Source organism: Cryptotermes secundus, unplaced genomic scaffold (genome assembly GCF_002891405.2).
Source record: "Cryptotermes secundus unplaced genomic scaffold, Csec_1.0 scaffold610, whole genome shotgun sequence".
In the NCBI taxonomy this organism is placed as follows: Eukaryota; Metazoa; Arthropoda; class Insecta; order Blattodea; family Kalotermitidae; genus Cryptotermes; species Cryptotermes secundus.
Genome location: NW_019734319.1, coordinates 568,505 through 593,729, shown reverse-complemented (window position 1 = coordinate 593,729; position 25,225 = coordinate 568,505). Strand labels below are relative to the sequence as shown.

The 25,225-nt window shown below is 38.4% G+C and overlaps 1 protein-coding gene across 5 annotated transcripts in view; it reads right to left on the bottom strand.

The window, feature by feature from the left end:
* Positions 1-1,108: 1,108 nt before the first annotated feature.
* The window catches only part of LOC111868603 (dynein intermediate chain 2, ciliary), a 51,278-nt gene continuing 27,161 nt past the window's right edge, over positions 1,109-25,225 (bottom strand). For 4 of the 5 annotated variants that reach the window (XM_023859400.2, XM_023859401.2, XM_033753113.1 and 1 more), the window contains 10 exons: positions 25,014-25,151; positions 22,609-22,810; positions 21,499-21,845; positions 20,604-20,874; positions 18,603-18,764; positions 14,981-15,231; positions 10,981-11,158; positions 9,312-9,540; positions 3,563-3,796; positions 1,109-1,556 (listed from right to left, as the gene is read on the bottom strand). In XM_023859400.2, the coding sequence (XP_023715168.1) occupies positions 1,373-1,556; positions 3,563-3,796; positions 9,312-9,540; positions 10,981-11,158; positions 14,981-15,231; positions 18,603-18,764; positions 20,604-20,874; positions 21,499-21,845; positions 22,609-22,810; positions 25,014-25,151 (2,196 nt within the window). In that variant the 3' untranslated portion in view covers positions 1,109-1,372. Of the gene's footprint in view, positions 1,557-3,562; positions 3,797-4,321; positions 5,090-9,311; positions 9,541-10,980; positions 11,159-14,980; positions 15,232-18,602; positions 18,765-20,603; positions 20,875-21,498; positions 21,846-22,608; positions 22,811-25,013; positions 25,152-25,225 lie in introns of those variants that run through there. The other variant, XM_033753114.1, reaches the window with a different exon arrangement.

Here is a 25,225-nt window from a genome sequence, read left to right as displayed (position 1 = left end):
GATTTTTGTGGGTCCAAAAATATGAATTCGTGTCTTAATACCATCCTGGGTAAACTGAGTCTAATCCATGAACAGAATGTGTAGCCATGGTTGAAGCCATGCACACAATTTTCTATGGTTGGCTTGATCTGGTAAGAAGCGTTGTACTCTAGGATAGATAAGACAGAAACCTGCATGGTGCAAAATTCTCCATATCTGTGCCTGTATTAAACCAACTGACCTGGAAATTCTGCACATTCTTGTACTGGGCTTTGCTTCACTGCCAGATGATCAGCTTCTCCATGCCATCACTGTTCACATTCTACATTTGTTTGTAGCAAGGAACCAGTTTCCCTCAAAGTTCTGCATACATGTTCAATTGTATTTCTACGTGGAATTCTTTGAAGTTGATATATCACTGCTGGCATTCTATCACAGCAGCCCTACCATTTCCATTGCAGGAACTTTATACAAAATGCATGTCAGCATATTTTTAATTTGTAAACATGTTAGGAATTTTTACTATGACCACACTACAATGCAACGCAGCCACAGCAGCCTAGACAGCATGCAGGCTAAAACTCAGTCAAGTTATAGCAGGTTCAGCTTCCTGTACTAGCATTCAACTCAACCATGGTGTTGAACAGACCCAATAGTTCATTAAACATTTTTACTCCAAATGACCTGTAGAATATGCTCCGTCGATGGGGTAGGTTGTTCTCGTTTCGGACCACCGGTCAAGGTCATCCTCGACCGTCTAAATTAATTTCTCTACATAGTATTCTATCTGAGAACAGCGAACTCTGCAATCATTCTCATACAGGTATTTACATTATGTTTGTATTCTTTCTTTATTAATATATTATATTTATTCTTTGTTAACATTTGATTTGGTTATTTCTGTTTGGGTATTTCCGCCTTGCTGATTTCTTTGTCCTCCCCTGCTCGCCCTGTCCTGTGATCACGAGAACCTATATGCAACCTGAAGGATCCTCTGTAGGGTACTTTCGCTTCAAAAAGTGGTAGCAGAGCGTGGTTTCGTTCCAAAAAAGTGGTAGCAGAGCATGGTTTCGCTTCAAAAAAAGTGGTGCAAGGAAGAGGAGGAGATAAATGAGTGTATGCACTGCAAGACGGTTTAAATAAATCATGGATGCTCCTGAAATTTGGCCAATATGTTCTGGAACACACTATATATGCACATGTAAATTATTTTCGGTTTAACTCTGCTTCATCAGTATTGCAACAATAATACATGACTAGGGAAAAATCATTCGAGTATTCTATCTTATTTCATTTTTATAACATGTCTGTATCAATAAAACATCACATATATGATTCTGAACTACTTGTACTTAAATTTCAAATGGAAGTTTTTACTGAGTATGTTAATTTATTATGAATCTACAGGAGCAGGATAATCTGGAAGTGGTGTCGGAGTTGGAGGTTCTCGTACCAGTGCCAGAAGTTTCTCCAACTTCATTAGTTCAAGCTCCCTCTCAGTAAGGACTGGACCTTTCTTTGGTGGTTTCACTTTCTTACGGAGATTTGGTGACAGTTTGAGAGCAGTGATGCAACCTCTAAAAGTCAAGAGCGTCACTTTAACACACATAACAGGATTCAAAAGCTAAAGAAAATTGCAAGATTTTTTTAGCTGCTACAACATGCACGCATGTATGCACACACATGGAGATGGACAAGGACAAGGACACAGATACAGACACACATGGACACACAAATATACATACAAAGACATTTTTTTCAGGTCCCCAACAGGCAAGCGAACAGCTTTCATGAAGTGAGCTTATGTATTATGAACCATCACGTTGCTTTAATTCCTGCTTCTGTATTGTACTTCAACTGTGTACTAAGCATTCAATCAGTCATATTATTTCCTGTGTCAAAATTACAAGTGTGATACACAACTTGGCAAAGGAGTGTTAATGTACACACCAAAGTAAGAAAAGTGTTCTGCAGGAAAGGTAAGCAGAAGATTCTGGTGTAAATTTCAGGACCTGGCAGTTCCACACTAAGTCCTATTCAAAGAACTGTAAGTATATTAAGATAGACAGGAATGTTACTGGACAAAAGTGAATTAATGTGTTAGGTTCACTAAAGAGAAATTGGATGAACTCAGTGCTAGGCTTGAATATTCTCCTTGCAAAATAAAAAATAAAACAAATTGCAGCATCCCATACCAAAACATTCTTCTTACACAAAGAAATAAAAATTAACCATACTGTACCTGCAACATACATAAAAAAGACAATATCAATATCCATAAGACATCTTGCAAAGGAGATACAGGTTTCAAAATACTCGTAATTGGTAAGAACTTCCACAAAACTTATGAAACTGAAACCATTTTAGATGATAGTAGTGCACAGATTGCAACCATGTGATCCTACTATCAGAGTGAATTATTGTAATTGAAACCTTCAGTTGGTTCATGATGATCCAGTTGACCTTCACCTGAATTTCTTTTCATATGAGCCTTGGTTTCAGTTACATGGCTAGGCAGATTCACAGAACATCAGAACTTGAGTTCATATAATCCAACACACAAGGTTCCACTACATTAAAAAAATTGCTATATGTTGTGTGAGAAAAGACAGAATAAGTGGATCAATTTTCTTCAACAATACCATTAGTTTTATGGGGAAAAAAAAAGAGCACATAATCTGCCCCTATTGACCGCCCAACAGATTAAGAACACTGGTTTGCATTCTTCCAACAAGATTACACTACTGCTTATACACGAAGTGCATCCATGGGTACTGAGGAAAGTGTTTTTGGGACAGATTTATTTGTAGTGGTTTGTGGCCAGCGCATTTCCCTAACCTCAGCCTGTCTGATACAGGGAACAAGACAGCAAAACGTTTACACATCAAACCACAATGCAAATGAAAAACTGAAGAAAAACATAAGAAGGCAATTTGACTTTGTACCCCAAAGAGCACTTGAATGCAGAACAACCAGAAAATTCCCAGCATCTTCTACTGTCCTGGCAAGTTTAATCTGTAATGCGTTCAGGCTTCATGATTGTCAGTTTGCTAGCAATCTGAATCTCCACAGAAGGAGTGTCCAACTCTATCTGAGATTCTGTATTTCAGCATCCCATTGCAATTGTTCAAATTAGCGTCCATTGTTTATCTTCCATCAAAATTGCAACACTTTTACATTCTACACTTCAACACAACATGTTTCGGCCTCAAACGGCCATCTTCAGGTGTTTTTTATGTTACAGATATTTTACTAAAACTGTATTAAAAACTGCTACACTGTTTTAATTCGTGTTAAAATCACACACTGTAGTCTTCTTTTTAAGTAAAATGAGATAAAATTCTTTAAAATTTCTGTTGCATATTATTGCACCTCACCCGGGGTGTCATCATATTCGTAAATGTATCAAGGTGTTTTTCTTGGCAGTTTGCCCCTCACGTTCATGGTCTACTGAGAAGTTAAATGACTTTTGGAATGCTTGATAAAATCTCACTGTGAAAAATGTGGTGTTATATGTGATGTTAATTACAGAACAGTAGTTGAGAAGCAATGATGCAGACAATTAGTCTTCAGTCTCACTTACCTGTCATCTCCAACAATTATGATGGGAAGTTTATGGTTAAATGCTATGCGTGTCAATCTGTTCCGTTTCCTATTCACTACAGCTTGCACACAAATGGGCCTGTACTTGTTCACATTCAAGTCAAAGACATGAACTTTCCCATCATTTGTTACAGCAGCAAAAACAGTGCTAGAATAAGGGGCCCATTCCACATCTGCTATTTCACATCCCAAGTCAAACACAAAAAGTGGATCACTGGAAAAACAGGAAAAGAACTTTTGTAGATGGAGGGCACACTGAGCGAGTGGTACATAATGAAAATTACATATCTTGCAATACTGACACTAGTAACATAATTTCACATCCTAAAAGAGGCAGTTTAGTCCTTAAAAATTTTCTCTGGCCCACTACCTGGGATATATTTTTAATACTCATGTGTGGGAATTAAATTCACATTCCAAGAAAACAATTTCTGTTTTCATTTCTAAACTTTACCATTGATACTGAAATGATTCAATTAATTTCTATTGATTTATGGATCAAAGGGAAAAATCGGTTTATGATAAACATTAATAAATACAGGAAAAATACTGTAATATTTAGACACCCAACGTTTTCTTAAAATCCCCTCACTAATGTTCTGACGATTTTGGAGAAGATCTAGAAACAATACAAATATTTATTCCAGTTAATGTTGCCATTCTACAGTTCACTATAAATTCCAAAAAATTCTAACAACTAAATATTATTTTAGCAATAAGTATTACTCAAGAGTGATATATAAATAGACATGAGTGTAATTTGAAAATTATCTGCGTAATATTCCTGTTTTATTTCATCATTTGTCCCACTGCTAAACGGAATCACAAATGTCGTTTTATTGTAGTGACTTATTTGATCTTCACCATTCAGATGTCCTTGACCACTAGCAACACAACATGGCTGTTCCTCTTACCACATGCATCAAAGAAGAGCAGTGTGCAGTTATTCGTTTTTTGTGGGCTGAAAGTGTAAGAGGTGCTGAAATTCATGGAAGACTACCAGCAAGTACAATGACAGTTACACCTCAGTGAAGCATGTATGAATGGATAAATATGTTTTGAAATGACTGAAAAAGTGTCACTGATGAAAAGTGAACTGAATACTTGTCCACATCAACTACTGAAGGAGCAGTGACCAAGTCTGCACACTAATTCTTAGCAACAGAAGACTGATACTGATGAAGTGATAACCAACCGCAGATTAGACATTCACCAGACTTCACTCTCATAAAGTGTGGGCATGGTGGGTTCTAAAACAGCATGGAACAGTACAAGCATAACCATCAGAATATTTGTAACTGCTTTTTAACACTTTGCGGACCGCACACGCATTAATACGTTTTTCGCTTTTAAACGTGGCTGACCAGTCGCGTATTAGAACATGATAAATTGCAACACACTGCTCTGACACCACCCAGCTTGCACGTAGCTGCCTGCAGCTGCGTAATAAGCCTCTGGAATGTTTGCTGACTAATCAGTTATGTAACCTCGCTGTAACTGTATGCCCCTGCAAAAGAAAATTAATGCCTTTATTTCTTCAAGCTGTATGTTGCATGCTGTCAGTGAGTAGTGCAATATGCGAACATATAATCCTGGGAAACTTACAAAGTATGGCCTACTTGTTCATGTAGTTACTTAAAGCACTTCAGGCTATATTGGAAATTTAGAATTTTATCCTGGTGAAGGAAAGAAATTACAAGAAACTATTCTTTCCGTTTTGGAACCCTATCTTGATCAAAATTACCATTTCTATCAAGACAATTATTATAACAGTGTGGCAACTGCAGAATGCTTACTTTTGAGCAAAGTACATGTTTGTGGAACAATTAGGGTGAACAGAGGCCTTCCTCCAGACCTGAAAGAGGAATGTAAATGCCTGAAACATGTCCATGGTTTAAGCTGACCGTCTTACAGTGTATACACTTTTTCACCTTATTCTTCACTTCCACACTNTCCTATATGACGAATACAGATTTTAGTCATTTTAGAATAAAGACATTACGGCATGCAGTACAATAGTTTAACATGCATAGGGACACCTGAANTAAAATCTGTATCATCATATAGGACAATGAATTCTAAATAATAAAATTTTTCAGGATTCTTCCTACGTCTCACTCAAACACATGAATTACGCCAATCCTCTTTTATGTGAGCATTCTTCCTACATATATTTGTGTATTGTGTTCTGTGTTGTGTTTTGCTCCTGTTACTGCATGCGTTGTATTGCTTGATCTGTGTGTGTGTGTGTGTTTGAGTGCAACGTAGGAAGAATCCTGAAAAGTTTTATTATTTAGAATTCATCATCCTATATGACGAATACAGATTTTAGTCATTTTAGAATAAAGACATTACGGCATGCAGTACAATAGTTTAACATGCATAGGGACACCTGAAGATGGCACATTAGTGCTGAAATATGTAGTGCGGAAGTGAAGAATAAGGTGAAAAAGTGTATACACTGTAAGATGGTCAGCATAAACCATGGACATGAATCAGTGTAACAGGATGCTAAAATATAACACCTGAAACATGGTGAAACAACATTCAGGAGGAAGGGGGATATTCTTCTTCAGTCCTGAAGGGATACTCATGTTGTGAATATGATTTCCACAATTCACAATTCGATCATGGTTGATGTTCAAAGGAGACATGGACAGGTAAAGAAGCCTGTTTGTATTTCCGAATATAATATGTTCATGAAGGGAGTTGATAGAGTCGATCAGTACATGGCCTATTATTCTTCTTCTCGGAGAACAGTAAAGTGGTCAAAGAAAGTTGCCTTGTGGCTTATAAATTGTGCCATTTTCAATTCATTTTTGGTTTTCAAAGATATAAATCCTCATTTAAAATTGAAATACAAGGCATTTCTGCTGAATGTGGTAAAAGCCTGGGCTACGGACCACACGGTGGCGGCAGAATCAGCGGCAGACACAGTCTTAGTACAACTGGGCCCGTCTACTCCCACCCCACACAGGCCTCATGTGGACCCCTGGGCGACTCTCGGGTGATATGCGGAAACATACTNCTGTTTGTATTTCCGAATATAATATGTTCATGAAGGGAGTTGATAGAGTCGATCAGTACATGGCCTATTATTCTTCTTCTCGGAGAACAGTAAAGTGGTCAAAGAAAGTTGCCTTGTGGCTTATAAATTGTGCCATTTTCAATTCATTTTTGGTTTTCAAAGATATAAATCCTCATTTAAAATTGAAATACAAGGCATTTCTGCTGAATGTGGTGAAAGCCTGGGCTACGGACCACACGGTGGCGGCAGAATCAGCGGCAGACACAGTCTTAGTACAACTGGGCCCGTCTACTCCCACCCCACACAGGCCTCATGTGGACCCCTGGGCGACTCTCGGGTGATATGCGGAAACATACTCTTGTGAAAATTGTGAAGAGTGAACATTCCAAGGGGAAGAATACTTCTAGGCAATGCCGTGTTTGCGCAGTTCACAAAAAAAGGAGTATGTCTACATTTGCATGTTCTGTGTAATGCCACTTCACAAAGGGGAAAGTTTCCAAAAATATCACACCCTCAAGCACTTCTAGGAGCATTGGTAAGTGTTCTCCAAAAGTTTTAGTTCATAAAATTAATTAGGAGATTTTATATTAATTTTTAAAGTGAACAGTGCACAAGTTAGGGTAGTAGGTATAAAAATGCCGGTCCCCAGGGTGATTTAAATATTTAAATCGCTGGTCCGCAAAGTGTTAAGTGCTGTCATGAGAAAGATACATCTTCTTGAGTCACATTATCACTGCTGATGAAACTCACTTCCACCTCTATAAGCCAAGGGAACAAATGCTAGAGTATCACATTGAAATGCCTGACATCCCTTGTCAAGGAGAAGTTCAAATCTCAACTACCAGTGCGAAAAATTTTTTCTTTGATTTGCAGCAAAGGAGTCTAAAAGTAGACAATGCATTTTATGGTCGGATGCTGTGACAAGATGAAGCTTGTGATTTAGAGTACACACTATGAACAACTGCCATAGGCGATGCGTTATTGCATGACAATTTCTGTCCTTATACTGCTGCCCATACAGTTTAATTGCTCAGCAGTTACACTTCATAATTTTAGAATATTCACCATCCCTGGCCTTGCCCTGTCACATTATCATCTATTTTGACCCTCAGAGTTTCTTCAAGCGGCTGTTATTTTGTCAACATCCGTGAATTGAGAAAGACCATGCATACATGGCATGCCAAAATCCACCAACTGAAGGAGACTGATATTATGACTTGCCCCCGGGGGGGGGGAAGAAAGAAAGAAAAAAAGAAAAGAAAATGGCAATTATAAGCTTGTGCAGTGCTGGATGAAATATAAAATGGTTGACTTGTTGGATACCATCAACATTTCAGAGACTGGACTCTGTTTCTGTCCTCAGGTAAGAAGCCTCCTAAGTTGGGCCCAACTGTTAAGGCTAAACTCTTATCATCAGACACCAGAGCCAACATAAGGTAGGGTAGACAAATCAGACACAACATACATCATTTGCAGGCGTTAAGACAAAACTTTAAAACACCACATTAGACCTTGTGCCTGTGGGCTTGCATAATACAATGGCCAGAGACCAGAAGTTCAGAGACAGGCTACAATAGAAGCTGAAACCACTGAGTCAAGTTTTAAAAATGGCAACTATAGACATTATAAAATTCAATGGTATGACATAGTTTATCAATGTGTTCGATCACAGATAAGAAGAAGATGGAGAGAAATATATTCCACACACAAATGCAGATGATTAAAACTCAAGCAGATAAAATTTCCTATTTAGCAATGAGGACGTAGCAGCAAATAAACCCATGTCAAGTAGTGTGAAATAAATTAGACCCATGTACAGTATCAACATAACATGGCACATTTCCATATAATTTAACTGGTTGGAGTTGTAATTTTCTAACTTTCTCCTCATAGAATCCAGATGGGAGAGATATCCAACTAAGTTCCTCAATAGATGAGCTACCAGACACATGTGAGCTGATTCCTTATTCCCCATAGGAATATATTCAATATGCAATACCTTCATTTCTTTCAACCATACTCTTTGGGCTTCATATATTCACAGAAATAAGGAAAATGTTGCAGCCACAGAAATTAAAAAACAAACGCAGCACAGGCTGATGTGGCAACAAATAGAACTGAAAAAGCTCTCACTGTTGTTATTGCATTTTGTGAACTAATGTTAAATCTGCAGAATAAATCTGAATTCCAAATGTCATAGAATATCTAGACTCATGTCACAGTACCCCATTTGAGAACCGGTCATCAATAATTTGTCAGCAAAGATCTATGACATTCTGCAGTGTAAGAAGTTATTATTGTGTACAGGCAGGTCCAGCATGAATCTAAATACAATCTCAAGCAACAACAGTTCCCCCCTCCCTGACTAATAATCGATATTTCTTGGAATTTGATCATAACACAAAATCCCCACATGCTATGCTGAAAACTGTAACTCGTGTTGTAATTCTTAGAAATTTTATTTATATTGCTGCATAATATAACTGCCAATTATCATAATGTAAAAAAAATATTGTCAGAAATTAATTTCATGTAAAATGAAATCAGAGAAGTAGGCTGTGAAATGTGCTGGCCCTAAAATTGTGTCCCCCCCCCCCAGCAGCCACTTGGTTTGCTGGCTCTTTCCCACCAGCCCTGCATACATTTTAACAGAGCACAGATTTACTGCATTACCTAAAACATAAATATTGTGACATCTCACCTTCGTGTATCTTCCCATATTTTTGCTCTCCAGTCTGCACTGCATGAAATGAATATGTCAGGACAGAACTTATTATAATCCACTTTATATACAGGCATATGATGTGCTTCATATGTGGCCAAGTAAAGGGAGGCATATGCAGTGCTGCATTTGTAAACACTCCCTTCCTCTGTGCCAACCAAGAAGATAAGCCGTTCAGTCGGATGGAATGCAATGGTTGTCCCACATCCTGTAAGATACACCAGTGAACTGTAGTTTCAAGGAAACTAAGCATTATTAGAATTTACAGGTAAAAGATGTCTACTCAGGGATAAATGTGATGAACAGAAAACAGAAATAGCACCTTTCTTACTATAAAAGAAGCCAAGTGTCAGGTCAATTTAAGGACTGAAGATGTGCTAATGTGACAATCAAGGTAGTCATGCACCTCAGTAAGAGATAAGTAGAAATCTGCTTCAGTGTCATTTCATCCACCATGAATCTCACATGAAGTCACCCAGGCCCACTGTGAGAAACCAGCATCTAATTGCCTCAGCTATGGCAAAGACAGTCAAAGGTAGCTTATTCTTAAAAATATGTATTACAAATTGACAGTAATATGAATATAGGAAATATCTGTCTCTTGGTATATTACTTTGTTCCTATTTTGACTCTTCACCAGTATAAAACAACATATGATCCTCTTCTGTCGCCGTCTGCTTGTTTGTCTTCTTGTCCTTTGACATTCGTTTTCTCTAAAAATACATAAATAACTGAAATTTATGTTGTCATCTGTACTCCTAAAGACTGCCATAGTCGTAATAACTAAATTAAGATCTTCATATTATTAGTGCTTCTGTGAATGGCCATTTCAGAGACATGCAGCAGCACAGTATTTGTCCAGTGCAAGACATGTGATAATTAGAAACTCAAGAAGCACATCCCATCACAAGTTACATATCGGAGGAACAAAAAAAAGCAGGAAAAATATGGAATGTTCAAGCATATGAGTATAATCTATGCAGTGGTGGTAATTAGAGGAAATGGTTTTGGCAAAGATTGCCTCTAACAACAAAATCTTTCGGAAATATGTACCTCTTTTTTCCCTTCAACTGGCAATAAACATGATTACTGTTTAGTAACTTAGTGTAGACTCTAATTCGTTGCTACACAACAGATAGACATTTTTTCAGTTTCAATTTGATGAACCATAACAGCCAGTTGTTGAGTGATCTAGCCTTCAGGTACAAAATAAACTCTAACAAACATTTATAAATTTCACTTATAGCTATTACTTCAACATTACATTTTCAGCTTATGTACAATTTGTAATCTTCTCTTCTAGTAACACACACCTGCATGTTCTTCTGAATGATTTTAAATGAAATGAATGTGTGGAAACTCTGAAGTAAATAATTCCCATTCTCACTACATTTCCTACAAGTAGTTCCTCCACTGAATCAATCTTATGCATTAAATCTCGATTTCACTGAATATGCAAGCAATCAACAACAGTCACCCCCTCCCCTCACAAAGGTTGAGAAAGCAGTGCTGACTGAAGCATAGGCACTGCCTGGTAGTTCTTTCCCTAACTACTATGGACTTTTACATAAGGACAGATTAAAAACAGAATTGCAAGCCTTAGGCTTTTATACACACAGACTGCAAAAAGATGACCTATGTGACAAACCTGTCAGTGGAATTAATGTCCCATCAGGCCCAGGTATGGGATCAAAGGAAAAAAATAATGATATAATTAATGTCTGTGAAAGCTCATGTTGTGTAAGCACCCAGTTGTACACATTGCCATCTGCAGACACGGAGAAGAAGTTCACCTCACCATCAGGCATGTCAATTCCCCATCGAACCTGGATAACAAACGTTTACCATCAACTCAATTGTAAATAAGACTGTTCTACTCTTCAGACGTTATTCAGTTCAGTAGCTGACTCCCTGAATATATCGGTCTTAGGAGGCAAAGATTAATTTTTATCTTATTTCATTTTTTAGGGTTAGGTACCTGGCCTGCAAGGCCTCTTGCTTCAAAAATCACTACCTGAAATAAACATACTGCTTTCAACCATCACTGCCTATGGAGTACAAACCATACAATGACTTTCCACATAGTATTCGATAGTATTCACGGACGTTTTCTGCAGTGGCAAAAACATATGATACTGCATATCATTGCATACTGTCAGAATGATTAAATCATGCAGGATGAAATCAGCAATACATATAGCATGCATGGAATGAAAGAAAGAGAGAAATTTCTGCACCTGTTAGAATCAGGCCAAAATCATCATGCTGGGGTCAGGGTAGAGGCAAACTCATGCACATCACTTTCTAGATGGTGCAATCCAAAAGTTCCCAAAATATTTTAATAAAAACTATTATGTCTTACCTGGATCTTATTCTGCACCGTCACCTTCAAAGTAGTCCCCTTGGGAGCACATACGCCGATCCCAGCGTTTCAGCCACTTTTGAAATGCATCCTGGAAGTCTTTCTTTGTTAGGGTGTTTAGTACTGTCTACGTTTCAGCTTGAATTTCCTTAACTCTATCAAATCTTCACCCCCTTCAACTTGATTTTCATCTTGGGGAAGAGAAAGAAGTCGCATGGAGCTAAGTCTGGCAAATACGGTGGGTGGGGAACAACTGCCATCTTGTTTTTAGCCAAAAATTCCTGCACAATGTAAGCTGTATGCAGTGGAGTGTTGTCATGGTGGAGTACCCAGTCGTTTGTGCGCCACTTCTCTAGACGTTTTCTCCTCATGTCCTCCCTCAAACGCCTTAGAACATCGGATAGAACTCTTTATTGACTGTCTGACCAGGAGGGGTGAACTCTTATGAAAAATCCCATCAATATAAAAAAACAGATCAACATGGACTTATTGTTGCTCTTCACTTATCGAGCTTTTTTTTTTTTGGCTGGGGTGAAGAAGGGCTCTTCCATTGTGATGATTGCTGCTTACTTTCAGGGTCATAGCCATAAACCCAACTTTCATCACCAGTGACAACCTTCAAAAGAAAGTTTGGATCCTCTTGAAGCTGTTGTTGAGGTTCCCTGCAGACTTCCAAGCGATGCTGCTTCTGTTCATTTTACAGCACTCATGCCACAAACTTTGCTGCGATCCTCCTCGTGTTCAGTTCCTCTGACAAAATTCGTTGACATGTACCATAACTTTCTTTATTGCTAGTGGGGTGGGACTAAGGCCCTTGTACTGCGGCCACTTCTGGCCTATTGTACCAGCCCCAGATTTGTGAGGGTGATTGTGGAGCAATTGGTGGAATGAAGATTGGCAGGGGAAACCGAAGTACTCGGAGAAAAACTGCCCCAGCGCCACTTTGTTCACCACAATTCCCACTTGACCAGATCTGGGATCGAGCCCGTGCCGCCGCAGTGGGAAACCAGCAACTAACCGCTTGAGCTATGGTGTGGCCCTGTACCATAACTTAGTCCCAAGGTGTTACAGAGGTCTTGGATGGTCAGTCTACAATCTTGCAGAATCAGATCCTTAACTTTTGCGACATTTTCTGGTGTGGTGCCAGTTGACGGCCGTCCCGAACGATCATCATCAGCTGATGTTCGGCCATTTTTGAAATGTTTATACCAGTCGTAAGTTTGTGCTGGCCTAAACTGTTTTCACCAAAAGCTTGCTTCAACATTTGGTGCGTTTCTGCAGCGGTTTTCCCAAGTTTGAAACAAAACTTTATATGGACACACTGCTCTCTCAGGTCAGCCATCCCAAAACTGCAAACTCACGGAAACACAACAATGGAAATACGTTCACCAACAATAAACCCAACCACTCAACTCGACGCCGCTTTCCATACTGATTCAAGAAGAGTGTGTGGGGAGACACCTAGCGGTATTTCGATGTACTCATAACCATTCACACGCGAAATTCAAATTTCAGGAACTTTTGGATTGCACCACATATATGTGCAGACAAATTTCTACCCATGTTAACCATTTCTGATCCCTGTTCTGAAATCATGCACCAGCTTTCCCTGTTATTTTATAAAATGAAGAAATATTTTATATATCTTCACAAAACCTTGAATAACTTTTGAACCACATAACACATTTTAATTAAATTTTCAGCATTTATCTGAATATTATAACATATACACAGTCACAATTCTGGCTTTCTGGATGACTCAGTTCTCTGCCTCTAGGTCCTTCTTTCGATTATACTGCAGGAAGCAGCCTATTCTGAATATAAGTCATAATTTTTTTTTCCTTAATCTATGTTTCACTTGTGGCCTTATTTTTAAAACGGACCAGAAACACTATAAACATATTTAGCTGTATTAGGTCCAAAAAATTAATAAGTTAANTCGATTATACTGCAGGAAGCAGCCTATTCTGAATAGAAGTCATAATTTATATTCTTTTTCTTTAATCTATGCTTCACATGTGGCCTTATTTTTAAAACAGACCAGAAACACTATAAACATGTTTAGCTCTATTAGGTCCAAAAAATTAATAAGTTAACCAAAACACGGCAAGAGATGTTTGAGGGCACGTTCATGCACTCTGACTGTCAGGTGTTATCAGTTCTGATTTCCTGTACTCAGATCACCTACCAATAGTATTCCATATACTGGATCACGTTAAAACAAAGACTTTTCAGAATCAGAAGAAAAATTCACGGATTGGGAGCAGTTTCAGGGCCTAGCCTCTAACTTAGTATCACCTAGAATTGATATTAACACACAGGAAAAAGCCGAAAAAAGCTGCATGCCACTTTACAACCTCTATAGCTTTGGCATATAGGATATTGAGAAGTAAAGTTATGCGTTTGGACAATAGCCACAGTCTAACAGGATTAGATCATTTGTTAAATACAAGCAGAGACTATGAAAACTGGCAAGAAACTGGGGACCCAGGTTGTAAAACAGCAGGGAAAATGAAAAGAAAGAACTGTGAGGTCACACCTTAGGCTGTATGGCCTATTGAGAAGTCTCTCATAAAGAGGGACCAAAGGCACCAACAGATATTCATGGTGTGTTAGGCCTTAAACATTAACCTCTAGAGAAAGCCACAATGACAGCCAACTGTTTAGAATATCAATTCACACCACATGACTTTTGTGACAAAAACCTTTAATGGTGGGTGCAGGCCAGAGTTCAATCACTGATTGAAGCTGCAGACAACACCTCCTTGGAAAAAGTAAGACCCTGTGATATACAGAAAGTAATAAAATCATTGAAATTACACATAGTACATAGTACATTAAATTCAACCCAGGAGTAATTCAGAAACTCATGTATACATTAATGTGGTCCACCTTACAAGACCAAGTAATGGGTTGGCAACATTGCATACAATGGCCCAAAGTCAGTTAACTGATTAATAAAACATATACTAAAAAAGTTAGAAATTTATTTATTATTGTAGTTAATCAAAACTGTTCAAAATGAGAGCCAACATGCTCAATGCACAACTCACAATGTTGTCATACTGTTCTATGAATTGAGTGGCAGGTATAAATCTGAACTTTTCTGTTAATATGACAGAAAGTTTTATGTTAACCGACTTCTGGGCCACTCTATATAATAATTACCTTTATGAAGTTGCACTTCTATGAACATTCTGTGGTCCAAGATAGATTCTTCTTTTACAGGATTCACACTATATTACACATAGACTATGTTATAGCTGTACTGCTGTTCTTGTATTACCTGCCAAACAACACCACAATGTTTATTGGTCACTGAGTTGCTTTCACACTGTGGCAGCTTTCCAGGTGAATGCACATCATAGACAGCCACACTGCCATCATACTTTCCAATGCAAACAAGAGCGGGATGTGTGGGGTGTATATCAACACACATCACTCCAGTTTCTGTGCTGCAAACATATTCCGGAAATGAAGGATTCTTCAACGTGAACAGGCACATTGCGCCCTCAGGCTGAGGCTTCATGAAGTCAACTACAAAGTACCAACAGATATGAATGTATGATACTCAAGACATACTGGAATCTATTCACTCTAGCTACTTACTGTGGCACATTAAATATGAACAGGAAAGTGCTGCCTTCTGGGATGAGACACTGTGTAATCTTGTAGAAGCTTAGAAACATTCTGGAACAATTTGCTGCCTCCATCTGCAGGGAAAAAGAGTGAGCTGAGTGCAGAGGAAAGTGATATAAATGCAGGGTGAGTTATGGCCAGACTATGAGCCATGGGTAAATCAACAGGAGTATAGGAAACAGAAGGAAATCTGTGAACTTTTTTATTTTTCCTGTCCTCCTCACTCCATCTGGTTCACTCAGAGCTTGAATCCTAACCATCCCTCTCCCTGTATCTGTACCATTTTTTCTCCCATGCTCAGCTTACTCTTCTACCTTAGAGATGAAGGCTGCATATTTCTCCAAAACTCTGGTAAACTTTTATCAGACTGTGTCACATCCCACAATACTGTGACCATTGTACTTACTGCCATTAGAACCCAAACCTCTCAGTGAGAGGAGAATATGATGTTTATGCACTTTTACTCTCAAAGCCACCATATTTCTGTTTCCTCAAACTGGCTTGTAATGGATTTGTACTGTAGCATCATGTTTAGCTGTATTTCCAGTTGAACTTATTTCAAAAAGTTTGTGATGATGGTATATTAAAACAATAATGGTGTTTCTGGAAATTATCCATCAGCCTGATTTTATTTAAAACACACAGTGTTTAATATACTTGATTCTGTCTGCGTCTTTCGATGGAACCTATGCAATTGGTTCCAATCTTTAGAGCTAGTCCGAATATCTGGAAACCAGCACCAACACAAGACAGGGTATACTACTACAGTCAATAATTTCGTGGACTGTGGTTTTGTCAGACCATATTATGAGATACTCACATATGCTTACCCATATCCACATCCTCCCTAAAATAATCATCATTGGCCACTATGCAAGTCTGCCAATGTTGTTATAGCTGCTAAAAACATTACTGAAAGATATTTGCAGGAAGGTCCCATATGGCCTCCCATGTGGCAGTGATGATCTCCTTGGCTGACTGAAATTGAGGCCCATACAGCTCTTCTTTCAAGTGGGGAAAGAAAAAGAAAATGCATTGTGTGAAATCAGGTATGAAGGGTGTGACAAAATTGTGACCTGTTGTTTGGCCAGCTCCTCTTGGACAATAGCCAGTTCTTCCCGCACCAAAGCTCAGCTTACGACAAATTGAATTGTGCAGATGGCAAAGGATCTCCATGTAGTGGTGCTTGTTTACAGTCACTCCTTCTGGGATGAATTCCATGTGAACAATTCCTGATGATGAGTTGAGAAACAGTTCAAGCATTACCTTGTATTTTGACCTGTCCTGTCACAGTTCCTCCTTTGTTGGCAATGATGGCAATTTCCAGGTGGCTGATTGTCACTTCAGTTGTGGACCATACAGAAAACACCATGTGTGATCTGTTATGTTCTGGTTGAGAAACATCCCATGTTTGTCAGCACTATCGATCAGGTCACCACATATGCTCCTGCAGTTGTCCACCAAATGAAAACTTATACAAGGAAAAGAAAAGCTGGGCATGATCGATAGAGTGGAACACAATGACTCAAAAGGTTTGGAGGGGGGGGGAGATAGAGAGAGAGGACATGCAAATATAGCAATTGCATCAGCTGCCTCCATTTTTCCTCATTATCTTCTACATTTTCATGCACCTGGCAATATTTGTATGCACACTGATTGCTGATACCACACCATTTGAGCTTGTCCCTCCTCATTTTTGCCAGGCCCCATCTGATGTTGCTGTGAGATGAGAAGACCCTTCCATTACACACCACAGCCTTTTACTACATGACACATTAAATTTATAACATTATTTTACTACTTTGTAAGTCTGGAAGTTGGAAGGTGGCTTTGATATGTTCATGACAACACATAATGTTTTACATGATACCTGACCCTTACCAATGTACCACAGTCCTTATACAACTCATACCTTATTCTCATATACATTCTTAGTGTCTTCATATGCATCACACATTGTACATAACAATACTAGTTTAGATGCCGAACCTACCTTTTCTCTGTGGAAACTCAAAGTATTCTATACTACATATTATTGACATTACAATATTTAGAATGTACATAGCTATTCACAAGAAGCTGGGATAGCGTAGTCAGTATAGCTACTGCCTATGGGTTGGATGACAAAGGGGTAGGAGTTGAAGTCCCGGTGGGGGTAAGAATTTTCACTTCTCACAGTCATCCAGACCAGTTCTGGGTTCCACCCAACCTCCTATCCAGTGGATAATGGGGGCTCTTTCCCCGGGGGTAAAGTGGCCAGTGCATGAAACTGACCACTCATTTCCAACTGGTGCCAAGGTCAAGAAAATGTAGAGCTATACATCCACTTCCCTATATGTCTTCATGGCATGGTGCTTAATTAATTAAGTAGAGGGACAACTTTACCTTTTTACATTTACCATAGCTATTCAGAGCATTTTAAAGAAGGTCTACTAAATTATGACTTCAATTTGTGACTTCAGACTTGCATACAGAACTGTAATTCTCACTGAACACTTCTTTACTTGAACATAACTTTTTGATATAAGTACTTCCACCAGATGAAACAGGTGCATTGCAGCAAGAAGCTACATGTGTATTATCTAAGCAAACACTTTCTTCACTATCAGAAATAATATTCCTTGCATCATGCAACTTATTTCCAGTGTACTTACAATTATAGCTTTTCAACTACCAGAACCTCCTGGTCTGTTCTTGAAAAATCTATTCTCTTGACATAAGGAAAGGTTGTATGTATAATTTTACACAGTGCAAACATACACATGCTTCTCAGTGACAAAGACAGAAAAATCAAGGGAACACCAGGGCACTTAACAGTGCTGCCACTGTAGACATTTCTCTACCCAGTAAAGAATTTTCCTTCAGCCCTCAGGAATTACAAAATATTTAGTTATTGTTAGCACAAGATGTATAACTGAAAAGGGGGCATGTCACCAGCTATAACTTGACATTTATATAGACTCTTAATGCCATCATGTGAAGTTCTCATACCATAAAACACCACATTATCACAAAGGAGACTGTTCACTATCAAAATTAATTACAAAATTCAAAACTGATATTTCTTACCCAAACTATCTTACCACCTCCCAAGAACATGATGCTACAATACAATATCCCATTTAAGAAACAGAACATTTACCTCTTTCTAATCCTAATTTGTATATTTATCCTATAGTAAAATTTGTCAAGCAAGTGACATTTTGAACTTTACTCTATCATAGTTGCTAACATTGTTATTACTGATATGAAATACTGTTATCACTTACAACAGCCAAAGGCCACAGCAAAGAGATCATAGTAGCAAGGATTCCACACCAAGGCTGTCACACTATTCTTCTTTGTTTTTTCATATACAAATTTCCAGAGAGGTAGCAGTGTTCCTTCCTCATCTCGGTACTCATCTGATGGATCTTCCCAGTATCTGTAATCTGTCAATTTATTATCGATATCTGTCAAAGATATATGAGTATAAATAAATTATATATTTGACAAAGGGATACAAATAAAAGTGCCAGAGAAGAAGTCCCTAGGAACCCTTAAATTTTATATTACTAGAATTCATCCACAGTATAAACATTCTTAATAGAATCAAAGTGAGGACAAAATATAAACAAAATGTTCCCTTAATATTTCACTTGAGAATCCTAGAGGGACCCCACATCATCAAACAGAAAATCTGTATGTGTGATACTTAATGTCAGCAAAAATATAATTTCTTTGCCAAATACATATTTGAGCCATTTCACAATTGAGAATTAGGTATAATTAATTGTGAATACATGTGAGGGTGTGTGCGTGTATGCATGTGTAACTTTTCCTATGGGAGGGAGGCAGAAAATTATGACCGGTGCTGGAAACGAGACGAAAGACCTCTGAGAGGCATACAGGAACCAGCGAGAAAGTCTGAATACCTACCAAGAAACAAAGCGGAGGCAGACAGGATGGCCAACCAGTGAGAAACAAACAGGTGCTACAAAAAAGGGGGGACACCAATGTACTCATTAAGGCCCCAACACCATGCCCTGTCATAACAGAAAGGGCAGAGCCTAGTCACACAGGGCTGGGTTGGTGACAAATCATGCCTCGTGACCGTCATCTGCAGGGTGTATATTGACTGCAGCTAGGCCCAACAGTGCCGGCAGATGCCCTGAGAGACAACCGAACCTATGCTAGGTGCTGCAGATGGTATATGGTGAAGCCCTCCCTGTTTTGAAGGATGCTTTTCTGACACTGACCCTGGGGCAGCACCACTGAAAATTTGCATATCTGTTGCCAATATCACAAATGATTTCATCTCGGGGCTGGATATCCTGTGCACATACAATGCATCTGTGGAATTAGGGGGCCAAATGCTGCATTTTGCAGAGGAAGCATTAATGTTATGAAGCCCTGGGGCGGGGCTGGGCCTTCCAACCTGGTAGTGACCAACTGATGCCACATAAAAACAGCAGTTCATAAAGCATCACAAAATAAATGAAGAATTGTATTTACATCTATATATACCTAGTTGAGTGTTCAAACATGTATTTTTTAATGATCTTCTGAAGTTATGGTATAAAGAAAGTGGCCTCCGTAGTCTAGAGGTAACATTCCCACCTCATGACTCGTAGTACGCGGGTTCAAATACCTGGCGGAGGTCGTCGAATTTTTAAGGGTGGAAAAATTCAGGGAACAAGTCCTCCGGGAGGAACTTTAAGCCATGGGTCCCGTGTTGTAGCTTTACGGCACGTAAAAGAACCTCATATCTCCAAAGGAGGTCACTGAGCCAAATTACGGACGTTTCCCACCCAACAGCAGTCTCTAATACCTCTGGTAGATGGGGGAAGCATTATAGATACCTCTCAGCTAGTAGAGCCGGTCTCGCTGGCTGGGCGGGACTGATGGTAAGCACTAACTAACTATGGTATAAAGAAAACCAAATTTTCTTTACATTATACCATTTCTCATTTCTCCAATTTTACATTTACTTTAGACAGTCTCTTAAAGTGTAAAATTGAAGTATCACTATACACACACTCCAAACTGTTAAACAAAATACTCGGTGTGATCAGGCAACTGGGTGACACCTCTGCATTATGAGAGGGGTACAACACTGCTTGCTAGTGCCACAGTTCTAGTACTGTGCAACTCAGCATCATAGGTAACATTCCATCAAGTGGCCTGTGCTTATTATAATTTTCCTCATAAGTTGTATGCTGAACAATTATGAGAAATGATTACGATAATCTATCCAGTTCCCAAATTATTACATGTTTCACTTCACTAACCTTGTGCAATTTCATCAAATGTGTTTTGATTTATCATTCTTTCAAGAGTTTTAATTGCAAGAAGAGTACGGTTGGAGATATCTGCTGTTGCTTGAAGATCCTTTCTCTTGGCTTCAGGTTTCTGATTTGGAACAACTTTATCTTTCTTTTCTTTCTCTTTCTCCCGCTGTTGCACTTCAAAATCTTGCTGGTATGCATCATAAATTATCCACTGCATGACTTGTCCTGCGAAGTTAGCTCGTGGGGGAGGCACAGTTTGTGTTTCAAGATTCTGAAAATAAATTAATCTTGAGTGTTTAAAACAAAAATTGAAAGAAGTAATCTGATTTAAATTATACTTATTTCTCACATGTTTTCTTTGCAAATTTGTAAACCTCACTGGTTCATTTACTGCACCTATTGTTGAAAAAATAATTATATTACAGACATCACAATGTGCAGCCTCATATTATTGTATTTCTCCTTCTATTTTGTTAAATATTCGCAATATCAAAAAGTGTTTTTTATACATAAGAAGACCTCATCAGTCTTTGACATGATGAACATTCAACCCAATACGTGCAACAGTATTTTATGATCGTGTAGTGAGACTAGCTCTGTAAGAACACATGCAGGTCATTGTCAATGCCTGAAATGATTTCCACCAGCCACTGTGTTCATGATTTCTGTATGAACAATGGTGAACAGAAGAACTGCCAGTGAGGCAGAAAAACACATGAGAGTTACAATAATTTATTTTTATCACAAATAAGTAAACACTTATGCTGTGAGGAACAAAAAACTGTAAAGAACGCATGTAGGAAATATGTGTACAACAGTTTAGAATACTTACTCATGACTGTGGAAACAACTTACACTGTGACTAGATCTAGCCGTAATTTGTACTAAAACTTACCCTGAATGGATTATTGTATGTAAGCGCTCCTCGTTCACAAAAATTGAACTGGTTGGTGAGCTTCTTTGCACCTGATTTTATAAAATGAGCAGACCCTCCAGGCGCTTGTTTTGTTGGCACTGCTGATACTACTTCTGCTTCCTCTTCACCTTCACCTTCACCTTCTCCTCCTCCTCCTCCTCCTCCTCCCTCTCCTTGTTTATCTTCTCCTTCTTTAGCAATCTCATTTTCATCTTCTTTTCCCTCATACTCTATTTCTGTATTCTCTTTCTCTGCATTTTCATCCTCTAAAATAATTTCATTCAATTCTTCAGAATTTCTTTTCATGCTTTTGTCTTGATCTTCAACTTTAAAATGAAAAAGCATTCCACATCATATATCCCCAGTATCAACATATTCAATGACCTTGTTGTATCATACCAGGCAGTGCTTTATTAAACCATGCCAAGATAACAGAAACAATTGATATAACTGTGTTCTGACTAGGGACTGTGTTTTCCATGTTCACAATCCAATCATAACATAAAATATAAAAAATAAAATCTAATTTAGCATTTTTCATGATAACAACAACTGACAATAGATTATTGGCAGATATGTAAGGGCAGAATTAGTACTATTTACAATGGGCATGTGTACACTAATAATCTCACACAGCAGTAGTACAGTTGTATTGTACAGAGAGATATGAAAACCCACTGAGGCTTATTACAAAACAAATAAACAAACGACATAAACCAGGTCTTCCACACAAAACTCATAAAGCCTACTTTCATACTGCTGACTTCCAGCCCTATGAATCTTTCATTCTTAAAGTCTTATTTAGGCAAGATGTCATGCTCTGAGCGAATCAAAATTTTAAAGCTATCAAATGTAAATATGTTACAGAAACTACTGCTATTGCTAATGCGGTTGCTAATGCTACTATTACCGCCACCACCACTACTACTGCTGCTACTACTACTGCTGCTGCTGCTCCTACTACTACTACTACTAATTATCACTACCACTCTTTCCAACGTGGCATCAACTCTAATGTCATTGTATAAAACTGGAACAACTATAGTGAATTTATAAATGGTACCTAAAACATTTTATATGTATACATACAGTCCAAATTTCCTTCCAACTGGAATTTTGCTTCATCTGAGTCCTTACACAGGATGGTACCTTCAATTTCCAAGAGCAATATTGTTTGTGTAACTGGTGGTACAGGTGTAAAGCGACCTTCCTTAAAACTGAATTCAACAATATTAGAAGGAATTTGAGGATTTTGCATTGTAAGTACTCGAGTAATTTCCTCCTTCAGGTCCTGTACATAAAGAAAATATGCATTAATGGTGCTTAACCTTAATTTAGTACTCTCACTTCACTGTCTCTGTGCAACTTCATCCATATATAAAATTAACACTTCTTTGTCACCTTCTATTTTTTATTTAACACTACATGTTTCGGCCTAACTGACCATCATCAGGGGTATAAGATTGTAGATGAAAAATGCTGCTGTTGTTATGCTGTTGTATTTTACATTTTACAAGTAATGTAAAATGCTCATAAAATATTTTATTTTAAGTTTTTCTTTAGATTATCATGCCGGTGTTACTTTTGTTGTTCATACGTGTTGTGGGTCTGGTTATCTGTATTGTGTTAACAGTGGGTTATATCAGTGTTCTATTTAAGAGATATGCTGTTATTCTATCTGTGTGAATGTAATGTTAGCTAAGAGTTTTGGTGTGCAGGTTTCTTTCCTTTGTACTGTGTGTAGCTGTTCTGGTTATTTCATGTACTAGTTCTGGTTTTATAAAAGGGGGCAGGTTGTGTATGCTGCTAAAGCAAGTGTCACGTAACTTTAAACAAGGCCAAGAGTAATCTTGAATGCACAGAAGAAAAATTTCAGACAAGGGGGTGGGTTCAACGGTGTGAGAAGTGACAGGCGGCCTTTGAACCCACCCCCTTGTCTGAAATTTTTCTTCTGCCAATTCAAGGTTTAAGTAATTTTTATTGATTTTATGTACAGTCTGGCATGTACACGATCATGAAATTAGTGACTGTACAACAGCCGCTGCTAGGTATAGCCCTGTCAACAGACACAAATGCAACAATTCCACGGCAACAATCGCACTGCAACAGAGGAGCAGTGTTTTCTACACTGTTCATGTGGAGCTGTTATAAGTAGGTCAAGTGAGGAGTTAGTGAAGAGTTGGTTGGCAAGTTGGTCAGTTGGTGAGTTAGTGAGAGGACTGTTGTGGTTGCTGTTAGAAGCTGGTAGCTGAGGCTGGGGACAGTTCAGAAACCCAGAGGAAGGGGAATGCCCACCATTGAAAACCTCAATCAAGAAACGGCTAATAGAGACTGTAACAGATTGAGAACAGTAGTTTGTGTGTGACAGTGATTTGTAAATTGTAGTCACAGGTTGTGTGTTAGAGTGTTCAATATATCTAATTACTAACCCAAACTCGGTCTATTGGCACTCCATACACATGACAATTTGGCAATTTTTCCAAAGTGTTCAAGTATTTTACTTTTTTATGTGGTCTTATAATGTCCACTGTATCTGTTATCACTCCATATGTATGCCCCATATTTAATATGTTCACTTTGACAATATTTAGCGTGAAGCAGTTTGGGACATATTCTCGCCAATTTAAATATATTAAACTTATCATATGAAATAAAATATCACATCATTTTGAACAGGACCAGAATAGAAGTTTACTTTGATTGTTACAAAACCTTAGAAGAGTAAGTATACTTTGATGTATTGGTTTATTTCTTATATGTTTATCTTGTGCTTAATTAAACACCACACAATGAAGATGTGTGAGCAAGCAGAGGCAAAATTCAACACATTTTTAACCTTGTCAATAGATGGAGGTGAGTGGTCATGCCTTGGATACTTAACTCCATGAGAAAATACCCATAATACCTATTAGATAGCAGGCTGTGTGAGCCACAGATGTAACCTGAATGCTGTGGAGAAGAGAAAAATCTCTTGCTCCTGTCAGGAATCAATCTCCTAACTCCTTAGTTTTCCAGCCATTAGCCTACTCACTATACTGACTGAACTACTGTTTCCACTGAAATGTAGGTTCCATACAATTTTTGACATAGTTTGGATTCCAGAATGACAATATTATCCACTGCACACCACTGCATATCACAAAAGCAATGTTGTTCCTGTACTTAATCAAGCACTGCACTATGTTGGCACTATGTTGAGTGGAAGCATAGCTTCACACATGCTTCAACTTGGCACTAGTTAGAGGTGAATGATCAGTTTCCATACCCTGGCAGTTTTCCTAATGGGGAAAGGACACCTAATACCCATTACCCAGGAGGTTGGGTGATCCTCAGTGACTTCAATGCTGTACAGAAGAGATAAATCTCTTGCACCAAACAAAAATGAAATCCAGGTCTTTCACTCATCCAGTCTGTAGATTAGATGCTATACCAACTGAGCTCTCCCAGCCCACGTGTAATTAATAAGCTTTCACACAACAGAAACATAGTTCTACCTGTTCGTTGAGTTCCACCTGGTCTTCAGGTCTGATCATCTGCTTTGTTTTCATCCACGAGTCCAATTCATCCGTTACTGCTATATCAGATGTGGTCTTCCCCGAACCACCTTTACCTTTCACCACCTTTAGTGAAGTCTGAAAAGGCAATATCAAAAGTACTTACATTTAACTTTAATTTGCAACATTATGAGTAGTTGGCCTCATGAAGA